The sequence below is a fragment of the Gallinula chloropus genome (genome assembly GCF_964237585.1).
Source record: "Gallinula chloropus genome assembly, chromosome: 7".
NCBI classification, from domain to species: domain Eukaryota; kingdom Metazoa; phylum Chordata; class Aves; order Gruiformes; family Rallidae; genus Gallinula; species Gallinula chloropus.
The window spans coordinates 16,474,124-16,486,895 of NC_140092.1; the positions used below are offsets into that span (position 1 = coordinate 16,474,124).

The following is a 12,772-nucleotide window of genomic DNA, read 5'->3' on the forward strand; positions in this document are numbered from 1 at the left end:
GACAAAGGACTAGGAAGGTTAGCAGAGTTGCTTGCCACAGGCAGCAAGGAAGAGGGTAAGGAAAATGTACTGCCAGGAGGTCAGTCTGTCATTAGGCATGCAGTGTGGAGCTTACACACCTTGAGGGGAAACATGCTCTGTCATGTTAAGAAGGGATGTTGGATGAACAGTGGACGTGAGGCTGGGAGATCTAAGAAGGGATTTCAGGTGAGTGCTACAGACATTTACCTGACATGATTAAAGACTTGCTAAATTATTCTGACTGTAGATATTATTGGACAAAAAGAACCCCATTACTCTTACTATATATTCTCTTCTCTCGCTTTGATTATTAAAGGTGAAAAACCTCACAGTTGTGATATTGACTATTAATTCTTTCAAAGCACTGCCCTAAGTGTTTTACAGGCTCTTAAAAGTAAATAAAACCTGCACTAAGAAGATCTTACCTGACTGTTACAGCATATAAAAAGGCACAAAGAGGGCATGAGTCCCTTTTTCATTTCCTGATGGAAAGGTGAGAGTATGGACACTTACCGAGAGGTCAGAAGGAAAGGGAAACATCTGGGAGGGCAAGGCACTCCCCTCAGCACAGGGCAGCATCATGCTGTCTATACATCCCAGGATAAAGCACAAGTTCAGTGCATCACTCCATAACTCTTCACAATCGCTTGTGCAGCTTTCCCGCTGCACTGAAAGCCCCAAAGGACACTAGAAGTATCTCCAGTTTGCTGTTTTCTGCCATCTCAGAAGACTGCTTGCAAGTTGTGTTTCACTCAAGGCATTGGAACGACAAGAGCATTATCACTAAGCAAATGAAGTACGTGACCTATTTCATTACCTACCTCTCTAAGCATAAATATTAACAGGGTCTGGTTTTTACCTGCAGAGGTAGTCATTTCACAGTTCCTAAGTTTCATTTAATAGTTTTCAAACCTGACTATTTAGCCTAATTCTCAAAAATGTGAAAATTTTATCTAAAATTTTTAATATATCTTGTTAATGCAAAACATCACCTGCTTGCTGCCAAGTAAGAGAAAATGCATGCCCATCCTAATTCTTGCTTTTCTTTTAGCTGAGATGTACCCTGTATGAAAAGCCACACAGCCAAGCAACCAGCCAGGCACAGAGATCTGACAACGAAGATGCCAAGGACCCAGCGCTTGGTTTCTCATCCTGTTTTCTGTGCACACTGTAACGCAGTTTTGCTAATTAACGATGCTGCTTTCACACCTGACCACCAGTCCTGCTTCTAGCCTGGGGCTGGTATACCTGTTCACAGAACCACAGAATCAGGGGTTGGAAGGGACCTCCAGAGATCAAGTCCAACCCCCCTGCCAAAGCAGGTTCCCTAAGGTGTAAAGTATCACTGAAGAGAGATTGCACAGTCACCACTTTTGCAATTTTTTTTCCTCCTAGTTTCATTAAAAGTTGCAGTCTTCCCTCCTACAGATCTTATCCAGTGAGAAACAAGTAATTTCCCCTTTTTCAGTGATCCTGCATTCTTTTTAATTAGCCAACATTGTCTGAGCAGGGCATTATCTTTGTACTGTGTGCACTTTCCAATCCCAAATGAAAATGAGCATAGCAAAAAACATCTTTAATAAACTAGAAGCATTTCTTTGCGTGAGAAAAAAGGTTCCCTACTGAAAGCTTATGCATAATGAAGGTGAAAGATGAACTTGCCCAGGATGGGTTTATGAATTATGCTTTGCAATTGTGTTATTTGTCTTGCTTCTTGCAAGCATTTGACATGCCTCAGAATAAGAAAAGACCCAAGCCATGACTACTAAGCTAGAACTAGGGGATTTCAATTGCTTAATTTACTAAGGTTTTGATATGAAACAATTCCCCTCCCAAAAGGTTTGTCTTCACTCACACAGCCCATTTTTTTAAAAAAATCTTATTTACAAGATGTGCATCTCATAGACCCTATAAACGCTAAACCCAGCACAGAAATGAGTTGTGAATGAATTTGGAACTACCATTAATAATGATTTAAAGAAAAGAGACTACTGAACAACAAATAAGAGAAAGTAACCACAAAAGATCCCAAAAGCAGTAATTGAAGACACCACAGAAGACTCTTTTCTTTAAAAATACTGCAAACTAGTGACAAAAGTCTCCAGATTAACTTCCTTGGGTTTTAAGCACTAAGCAGACCAATTTCTGAAAGTGCAGCACAGCACATCTACTTACATGTCTAAATTGTGGGACACTTGGCACATCCCAAGATGCCCAAAAGCCACCCATCAGTTGGGCACCCCTCGGGTTTCACTCAGCCTGCGTGAAAGAGCACCACCCCCAGGGTGGAGCTTATTGACTGCAGAAGGAGCTGCAGTTTGAATCACACCAGTAAATCAGACCACCAAATGTCTCATCACCTGTAAAAGCTTTTAGAAAATGCTTGTTAACAATAGTGATAGCATCTGGGCTTTGAAAGTTAGCCTCTTTGCCATGGTCACTCATTTTGGACATTACCTGTTCTTTGTAGAAGGCATTGGTGAAGAGCTGCTGAAAGCAAAAATCATGTCACAAGGAGTATTTTTATCAAAATTATGCTAAGATTCTTCCACATTGATGACCTGGAAAACCATGCTATGTTTTCCTAGAAACAGATCTTCTGCAAAGAAAGCACAACTTCAAGTTCTTTAGCTTCAGATCAAACTATTAAGCATTTCAGCTGGTAACGTGGGAGAGTGGAAATCCTGCTGTTGATAACTTACCTTTTCCGGTCCTGAAGGCAATGAAAGACAAGTCCCAGGCATGTTCCCATCATCCACTCCATGGGGAGAAAAGGATCCTTCTCACCACCACTGCTGTGGCAGTGTAATGCTATGCATTTCCTCCTTTGCATGTTTATTAAAAGTGTATCAACCTCTTTGTTCCCAAGCCACAGCTAAGGAGGGATCTTTCCAGTTCTTTCAAAACCCCAGTTTAGAGCCCTGATGTCTGCAGTGATCAAGCTGAGCCAGAGTTGACTTTCCATAGCATGCCACCTTTGAGAAACAGTCACCAGCTCAGTAGTCTTACTTTTGGGATGCTCAGTAGAGGAAGCTCGATGCTGGTTGCACAAGCCAGGACAGCTCAGCTGGCAGAGCTCTTGGAGGAGGCAGCTTGCTGCAGAGAACATCCTCTGCCTCCCTGGAAGTACACTGGTTAGGGTGAAGTATTCCTCATGGAAGGAGACCTGCAGGGCAGGCTCTTAGCTTGCACCTTTTCCCACCAGAAATGTACCTAAAATATTTCAGCCACTAACGGGCTTTCAGTCCAGGGACTGGACTACAGCAAGTTCCAATCAAAGCTGCCCTGAAATGCAGACAAAATGAAGACTTTACCCAGAACAAACCTCTGCACTAAGCCCTTAAGACAGATTTTTGGTGAGCCATAGAGAGCACTGGTCTGACTTTTCACACATGAGACTGACATGGCTTATGAGAAATCTGAAATTATCTACAGAATAGAATCCTGCACACCATGAAGAAGTAAAACAGGACTCTCTTATCTCATCAAAAGCCCTAATTTAGTGCTTCAGAGGAACTGGGTAAGTTTGTTATGCCTATGTCTGACAAAACTCTGAATGAAAAGATACCTATTGGTAGTCTTCTGTGGGCAGGATTTTATTTTACAGTGCTATACCCCAGCTGCACCAATTATAATAGAATACTAGTACAACGTGCTAGTAATTAGTACATGATTAGTAAATTTTAAAAGCTCTTTCCAATGCTAGAAGCTCTTTAGCAGTGCTAAAGTACCATCAAGTTGAGCTGGGATATCAATTTTTTCAACAGCTAAGGACTAGAACAGGAGGAAAAGAAAGACATATTGGGTATAACAGTTCCCAAAGCCAATTGGAAATCTTTATTATACTGTTATAATCCTTGAATAAAATAATTATTTTCACGAACTGGTACTGTCATGGTTACAGAAAGTATCTGTGAGGGTGAGAGACTCCCCGTGGAGAGCTCTCAGGAGCTGTGTCATGCTCCTTTTTCAAGAGCGACAAATTGGCACAGAAACACACATCGTTAGAATGTTCAAAATTATGACAAGAATTCGTGTCACAAACTATAAGTTTCAATATTCCTGCATTTTTTCCAATATCGTGGCAAGTTTCAACCATGAAAGCATCGCTGAAAGTCTGCCATTTCTCAGAAATAATTCCTGTAGGAACCTTGTACCCATCAAATACCCAGCCCAAGGTCAGCACACAACATCATACAGCACACAGACAAGGAGGCTGAACTTGGAAAGGATAAATGTTATCTCTGCTGAGCTTCTGGAGCACGGAAATAGGGTGTCACTGTGAAGCCATGAATTTGTTCCTGGGGCTCCAGTCAGTCAGCGTGGACTGAGACTCCGACTGGGGCTCCAGTCTCCAGGTGACAGGACAAGGGGAAATGGCACAAAGCTGCACCAGGGCAGGTTCACATTAGATGTTAGGAAAAAAATTTTTACTGAAAGAGTTGTGAGGACCTGGAACAGGCTGCCCAGGGAGGGGGTTGAGTCACCATCCCTGGATGTGTTTAACAAAAGGGTAGATCAGGTACTTAGGGATATGGTTTAGCATAGGACAGGAACAGTTGGACTTGATGATCTTAAAGGTCTTTTCCAACCTTGTAATTCTGTGAATGTTGCCCATAAGAAGCACAGAATTGTAGAGGCTGGAAGGGACCTCAAGAGATCACCAAGTCCAACCCCACTGCCAAAGCAGGTTCAAAGAGGTCAGCCTAAGTTAGAGCATCGATTCACAGGGGCTTAAAAAAAGCCCAAAAGACTCCCCTCTAAAGGCAAGATCAATTGCTTTGGTTGAAAAATAACAACTAAAACCTGCACCGATGTTCCCCATGTGCTCCAGTGGGTACTTCTGTGGGCCAGACCTGCTCAGGGAGCAGTGAAGCCTTCACGGGCAGACGAAGCACTCTCGGCACCAAAGCGTGCGATTTCCCTCGGATCTGCCAGTTCCCTTTTACGTTATCGGTAACATCAGAGCCCATCGACATGGACTGTCACAGAGAAAGTGCTCCCCGCAGCTGTCTGCGCTCTCCTGCCGAGAACTTCGCGCACCCAGCGGGGACGGTGGCCCCTCACGGCTCTCGGTCCCCCTCTGCTCAGCCTGCTGCTGCGGCAACGCCGCGCCCGCCACCGGCACCTGTTGCTGCGCCATCCCCATCTCCCTCCCTCGGCCACTCCGCGGCGGGACGGGGGCCGGGCCGGGGGTGCCTGGCGAGCCGAGGTGCTCCCCGGGGGCCGCGGCGCCCCGCTCCGCGCATGCGCCGTGCTGTAGGGAATTGTTGCTCCGCTCCGCGCGAAGTTGCAGTCCGTTGCTCTTCCACCTGCGAGGCGGCGGCAGTGCGGCCGGGGCTGGGATGGGGAGGGTGGCGGCGGCAGCAGCGAGGAGGGACGGCCCGCGGGCCCTGTCGCTGCCGCTGGTGCTGGCCGTGGCGTGCGCGGCGCGCAGGTGAGCGCCGCCGGGCCGTGGAGGGGCGCGGGCGTGGGGCCGACCGGCGCCCTGCCTAACCCGCCTGTGTTCCTTCCCGCAGCGCCGACGGGCCCAGCAACATGTCCTACGTGAAGGAGACGGTGGACAGACTGCTGCAGGGCTACGACATCCGCCTCCGGCCCGACTTCGGAGGTGAGGCGCCCGCGTCCCCCGCGACCCGCGCCCCATCTGCCCCCTTCGCCGGCTAACGCCGCCTCCCGCTCCCCCCGCAGGTCCGCCTGTGGACGTGGGCATGCGGATAGAGATCGCTAGCATCGACGTGGTCTCGGAAGTCAATATGGTGAGTGACCCGCGGGCCGCAGGGCGCTGCCGCCGGCTCCCCGCCGCGCCCGGCCGGAGCGCTGGAGCCCCCCCCCGCGCCACGGCGCCGCCTGTCGGCCGCACCGCTTGGCTCCGCGCCGCGCCTCGGGTTCCCCGCGGGCAGAGCTCGGCCCTGAGGCAGCGCCAGCCCCGCGGGGACGGGCTGTGACCGGCCGGGACCCAGCTGCGGAGGCGGCCGGCTGCCTCCCGAGCGAGGGCAAGTGCTGTGAGGTAGCCAAGCGGCTCGCCGTCCCTAGGAGAAGTTGTTCGCGTTGTTGAGGTGCTCGCGTGCCTGAGCGGGCGCTCCAGACGCGCCCCTGCCTTGCTCAACATAACTCGTCCGGGTTTGAGATCCGGGGTTTGCATGTGCCTTGCACAGCGGGCAGCGTCTTTGGAAGCGCCGGAGCTTCATGAGCTATGGCAGCAGACGGACAGGTGTGCGCATTGTCACGTTGAATGGTTTAAAGAGTAGGAGACTTGGCTTTGCGAGCCGGTGGCGTGGAGTAAAAGGTGCGGAAAGGACACGGAGCTTCCAGGCAGCGCTCCGTCTCCTGTAAGGGAAAATCTCCACTGTTGTAGATCAGGTACACAAGGATGTTGCCTGCCCAGCCATCAAACCAGGAGTGTCTCCTAGCCATAGGGGTGAAACATAGTGCGTTTGATTTCAGATCTGCTGCTGGAAGGGTTGTTAATAGACATGCAGGTTGAAAGAGCAGAAACGTGTCTGCACAGTGCTCGTCTCATTTGACAGCCTTTTCTGAGAAGGAAGCAAAGGACCAGTTACAAGTTGGAACGTTTTACAAAATCATGTCAGATTGCTGAGCACAGGGGCATTTTGCTCTCCCTCTCTTACCTAAGTTTGCTCACACAGGAGAATCTAAGATGCTTTCTTCCTGCAAGGGAATGCCTATTTAGTTAAAAAGTCAGAAACCTTGCATCTCTGTCCTGATAAGCAATTACTTCACTCAAAAAAGGTGATGTTTGCCCATCCAAAGTAGCTTACCCGAGCGGGGATTTTTTCCTTGTTGTATTATTTAATAGTTGTCATTAAAACAATTGCTTCAGGGATTGTTTTTTATTTTCATGTTACTACTTTCTCTGCTGGTTGTTATATATACACAGTTCTTGTGTGTGTATTTATATGTATCCCTGTATACACACAGGTTGTCTTTAACTGTTACATTTGCTGCTGAACATGCTTGGCAGAATGGGCAGCAAAGGAGATTTGTCACATTAATAACCACACAAAGACAACATTTTGCTCCTGGACTTCCCATTGCTGTACCCTACTTTCAGGGAGGATGTGGTAAGGATTCTGCAGGCAAGGCAGAGAGAACAGCACATAGACTTTATCAAAGTAGTTGAAGAACAAACGTACTCCAGCTATAAACTTTCTACTGGGACTGCTGCTTCTATATAGTCATATACCCTGGGAAAGCCAAACACACCAAAATAGCTGCTCTGAAAGGTCCCGAGCTCACCTTGTAAAGTCTCAACACCTGAAATACTGTGTATTTGGAGGGGAGTAGATGTGGGGGTTTCCAGTGCAGAGTTACGGGCATCACACCAGCACACAGCACTTCTGTTTAGCTTTGGTGGATCCAACATGCAACTCCTCCATTCCAACCCCCACACAGCCCCTGGGAAACTATTATTTGAACTTTATGGGTTTTAATTAAGGAAAGTGCTAGATGGATTCTTTGACTTATCTCCAAGTGCTAGGGGGGCAGCTCACCTTAAGACTGGTCAAAAAAGTAAGATGATGTTTTCATTTTATAAAATGCCAGATCTCTCACAGTGGAAGGAAGCAGCTATTCCAGGTATAGCCAACAAACCATTCCTTAAGGCAAATTATGGAAAACCAGTCCCCAGTCTGAATCAATCTGAAAGGGGCATTCCTGTATCACAAGTGCTTACCTATACATACCCATGTCTGCTTTGCTGCAGTGTCTTTTATTCTGTTGCTGTAGACTGTTCTATAGTCTTTCAGACACTGATCAGTAATTTCATTTGTGATTGCAGATGGGAGGGGATTGGTATCTCATCTTAAGAAAATGGATTACCTAATAAAACAATGCTTTATTAAAGAACTTTGAGAGTCATGGCTTTGAAGTGCTTCATGTTGCAGCAACCTGGAAATCATTCAGCTTCTCTCCTTTAAAGTCTTGTCTTGTAGATTAATTTTCTCTTTGTTTAGTAAGAGCTACCATTCTGTGGCTCCAGAGCCAGAGATGTTCATCAGAAGATGCTAGTTTATTGCTTCTGTTGTCTATAGGGCAGTTTTTTTGCTGAAGAGCACCACTAACGTGAACAGAGAGAGCAAACCCTTCATAATGTGAGCTCCTCCTTGCCAGGAAGTCTGGTTGGACTCCACCGGAGTTCTGATCAGTCAGTCTCAGCCTAACAGTAATGGAAGGACTCATCTCATCCCCTGGCTCTCCTCAGGCACATGAAACCTTATTTCCAGAATGATGGAAGTAACCATTCCAAATCCTGGTACCCACAGGCAGGGTTAAATTTTATATTTCAGTCTCAGTGCTTATATAAGAGTAAAGATTTTAAAAATCAAACAACAAAGCCACACACACAAAATCCAACAAAAAGTCTCTAGGCTGTGAAGATGTACACCTTTAGTGCATTAGCTGGTAATTTCTTATGGTTGTAGCCTGTGTGCCCAGTCAGCAGGCTGCTCTGTATGACCAAGTAAATCAAGTCATTAGGTAAAAAGTTGAAATCTAGACAACAGAACTATTGTGAATTCTGTGAGTGCCATCAGTAATAACTCTCTGCTCAAGTAGCTTGTCTAGTTGTAGTGGCTTCTTCAAATATGCTAAACTGTTGTGAAATACTTTACTGAGTTAATGAATCAAGACTTGCATAGCCTTGAAGTCAACCTTTATATTACTTCACCTGAGTACTCAGTCTTCATCTGCTTAGCTCTTTAAACGGTGTTGTTTTATAGCTGCTTGGTGGTTCAATAAAACTGTAGTGAGCTGCCATAGCAACTTTTACAGAAGAATTAATTGAAGCACTCATTCTCATGACTCTCCCATTTGTCATCTGATGTGTAGTCATATATTGATTTTTGTAGGTAATAAGCCGAAGAGCTTGTCATACATCAAACAAGCAGGAGAAGTAGAGTATGAAAGTCCTAATGACTGTTGCCCAGTTCTAACTGTACTTTCTCCCTAATATGAGACAAGTTTTAATCTGTTTCAATCAGATTTTCACATCCTTGCTATGGTAACTGGAAGCGTTCCCTTCCAAAGGTACAAGGTGACCCTTCGCTGCGTCTCAGTTAATGATTTCAGCTACTTGCCATCCATGACAGAGTTCTTTTAGAAGTGTATCAGACATTTGCATGAATTTTGTAACGAGTTCATTAGGAACAGTGCTACAACTAAAATGTGTTAAGCTTCTGTGACAGAACTGTCTGTCTTACTCTGGTACCTTTATGCTGTTAACAGAAGGTGCTGCTTGTACATTGAGAATAAACACCTCTAACATGATTCATGGTAACTACCTTCAAGGCAAGTAAACGAATACCATATTGCCATCTCTACTAGGAAACAGCCAAAAAGTAACTGGAATTTGTAAAAAACAGTTCACATGTGGTATATGAATAATTTTTTCTAGACAGAGAGGGTGTCAAACCTTTATAATAGGAAAAAGCTGTACATGTTCTAAAGTTTAAAAAAATAACAACAGTGCACATGGTAAAGAATCTCTTACAGAACAGTTAAGAGACCAAAAAGAAAAACAACCTATTATTTTATCTTGGGAACATTGTACCTGATCTCTCATTCTGATCTTGCACTGATGAAGATTTCGTTTCTATGATAGCAGATTGACAGTTTTGTGTCCCAGCACAAAGAAGTTAAATATGAAAAGAATGTTTCATCATTCTTTGACAGGAGAAGTATAATTCATCAGCCCATCATTCATGACCCAAAGTCACTTTCACTCAAGGCTCTTATATCTGATCTTCCAAATAAGTCTCAAGTATTGGAGAGAAGCAGGACCTCACCTGTTGCCTACTGCTTAGAATGTTGCCACCTGGTGAATTGCAAGATGTGACTGGATGAAACCATGAGCAATCTGGTCTAACTTAATAGCTGAATTTTTCTATTTTATAAAATAATAATTGGTTAATATATATAGAAAGCAAAACTCCCGTTAATGTTAATAAACATTGGCCAGTAGTCAGCTGTACCTGTTTTCAAGAATTCTGGGATAATGACACAAAATGACCTTGACAAACACACATACACACAGAGAAATTTTCAAATTTGCCTATAAATCTAAGGCAAGGATATAGATGCCTTCGGGGCCTAGAAGAACAGAAGGACTTCCCCTTACTTTAGGGCTGATGCCAGTCCAGGTGGCTGTGGCATCCTAGATTTTAATCAAGAAAAGCCAAATCTGTGGGTTTAAGCTTACTCAGGCTGGGTAAGGCTTAGAACCAAAAGTTTGCCCATTAGCCCCAGCAGGCCAGTGTTCATGCATTGGACTCCCATTTTAGGAACAGCTGAGAGACTTTCACATACGAGTGCAGGTTATCTTAACACACTTTTTTTGCAGCTTGAAAGGAGCCTTAAAGCTGTGTTTATAGACTGAGTCAGAGTTTAACTCATCTGGTTCTTTCTCCCTGTCTGGATTAAGTATCTGAGAATTTAGCACGGTGGCTGTTTTAAGTCTCAGTGTAGGAAACAAACTACAGTAGGGAACCAAATCAATGTTAGGAACCCCATCTCATACCTCTTTTTGCATCACAGCAGCCAAGTCTCATGTTTTGTGATCTTAAGTCTGGTTAATGGAGAAGTAAAAACTCAAACTCCTTGGGCTGAGGCAGTGAGGCCACAGAAGTAATCAGGGTAGTCACAGTGACAATACATGCAGATCCTCGGTATAAATATATTTGCCTGAAGATGTTCATACAGATCAAACCAATTTTTAAAGAAGACATAAAACTCAATAATCATTAATGAAAATTTGCTTAGCTGTAGTGCAGAAGAAAGGAGATGTACTTTTCTGTTACATAGCAACTCACTTGAAGAGCATGAAGTACACGCAAAAGCATTTGAAATGAATATTAATAAGAAAGTTCAGCAACTGGTTATTTTTTTCCCAGCAAATACAGAAAAACTAATCAAGTAATAATACATAAAGGTCAGATCATTTCATCACTGTCTATTCCAAACGTGTAATTATATTCAAGAGTGAAACATGGAATGGATGTCGAAAAAAGCAGCTTGAGGTTAAACGACTGGGTCACTGTTACTGAGTGTTTTGTTGGGTTATTTTTCATTTGACTACATGAATAAGCAGTTCTTCAACAAAATTAATAAGTAGGCAACAAATATAAAGCAACAACTTAAATGTCATTTCATGTGATCCAGCAAATGGATATATCTACATTTTTCAAAAGGTAAACTAATCTGAGAGCAGGTTTCAGGGTGGATGCAAGCTTGCCATGGTTTAACCCAGCTGGCAGCTAAAACCATCACACAGATGTTTTCACAATTCCCATCCCCTTCCCCTCCATGGGATGGGGGAGAGGATTGAAAAGAGGAAAAAAAACCCTACTCTTAGAACTCATGGGTTGAGATAAAGACAGTTTAATAAGACAGGAATGGAAGAAAACAGTAATAATGATAAAAGAACATATAAAGCAAGTGATGCACAGCACAATTTCTCACCACTTGGAGACAATGCTAAGCTAGTTCCTGAGTTGTCCTACTTCCCAGCCAATCCCCCCCCCCCCCGCCATTATATACTGAGTATGACATCATATGGTGTGAGATAACCCCATGGCCAGTTTGGGCCACCTGTCCTGGCTGGACACCCCTTGCTTTCTCCTTGGCCAGCCAATATGAGAAGCTAAAAACTCTTTGGCTGCTTGGCAACAACTGAAATATCTTGTTCTCATCCTAAATCCCAAACAGCACTACACTAGCTCCTAGGAAGAAAATTAACTCTATCCCTGCCAAAACCACGAAAAGCTGTATTCCAAATTTTCTTTTCAGCCTGACAGGTATACTTCTTCCCTGATTTGAAGCTTTAAACAAACTAGTTATGAATGCCCTTCATAGATGAGATGGGATTCTTTTTTCTAGTGTTAAACTGAGTTTCCTGCAAGGGCGACTCTCCTGACTCCCTCATTTTTTTTCTCTTTTCTAGCCACTGCTGGTGACTTAGCCTCACTTCCCAGCTTCCCTCAAGAGCTAGAAATGATAAAGCTCAGTTGTGACCTGTGTACTTCATCGTTTAGCCCAGATTTTACACCTGACACCATCAGGCATCCCAGCATGTCTGCAGTCCAACCAGATAATATAATCAATGCAAAGTTTGCATTTCTGAAGACAAGAAACGAAACGGTCACACCTCCCATTCACATTGCAGGAATGCAACAGAATAGCACAAGATAACAAAGGACAGAAAGTTATTAGTGTCAGTTGGATTTTTAACTTCTTTTTTTATAAGCTGCTTCTTACCTTGTTTCTTCTGAGCATGGAGTTCCAAAACCCAAAACAACTGCAAGACTGAAACATGATGGTATTACTGTGGTAAACTGTAAAAATCTCTTCCCCTGGAGTGATGAAGCCACCACCTGCAAAGGAGAGGGCTACACGTTTTCTCAATCATGCCCTAAAACACTTTACAGACAAATGTGGTTCCTGAAATCTACAGTTAATTGGATCACAGTGGTTCATATGAAAGGGAAGGGGGGACACCCTTCCCCTGCTTAGTGGGAGCTCTAGCACCTATTTTGGGGTATCCAGGATGTCACTTCATAAGGGTTATACTTGCAGTGAGATAAGCCTTTCCATCACAGGGATGAGAAAACCCAAGGGTTTCCCAGCACTGCCTGTTCTGTGCACCCACATCAGACAATGTGGCTGTGCTATAGCTTCTGGAAACTTCCAGTTTGTGGTCTGGTAGTGTGCACAAACCCCGGAGCTCAGTGACACA

The 12,772-nt window shown here is 44.5% G+C and overlaps 1 protein-coding gene across 1 annotated transcript in view; it reads left to right on the forward strand.

Moving 5' to 3' along the window:
- Positions 1-5,366: 5,366 nt before the first annotated feature.
- The window catches only part of GABRB1 (gamma-aminobutyric acid type A receptor subunit beta1), a gene marked incomplete at both ends in the record, with an annotated part of 124,541 nt that continues 117,135 nt past the window's right edge, over positions 5,367-12,772 (forward strand). Inside the window, 3 exons of the mRNA XM_084266964.1 lie at positions 5,367-5,458; positions 5,541-5,632; positions 5,713-5,780. Coding sequence (XP_084123090.1) covers positions 5,367-5,458; positions 5,541-5,632; positions 5,713-5,780 — 252 coding nt within the window. The remainder of the gene's footprint in view (positions 5,459-5,540; positions 5,633-5,712; positions 5,781-12,772) is intronic.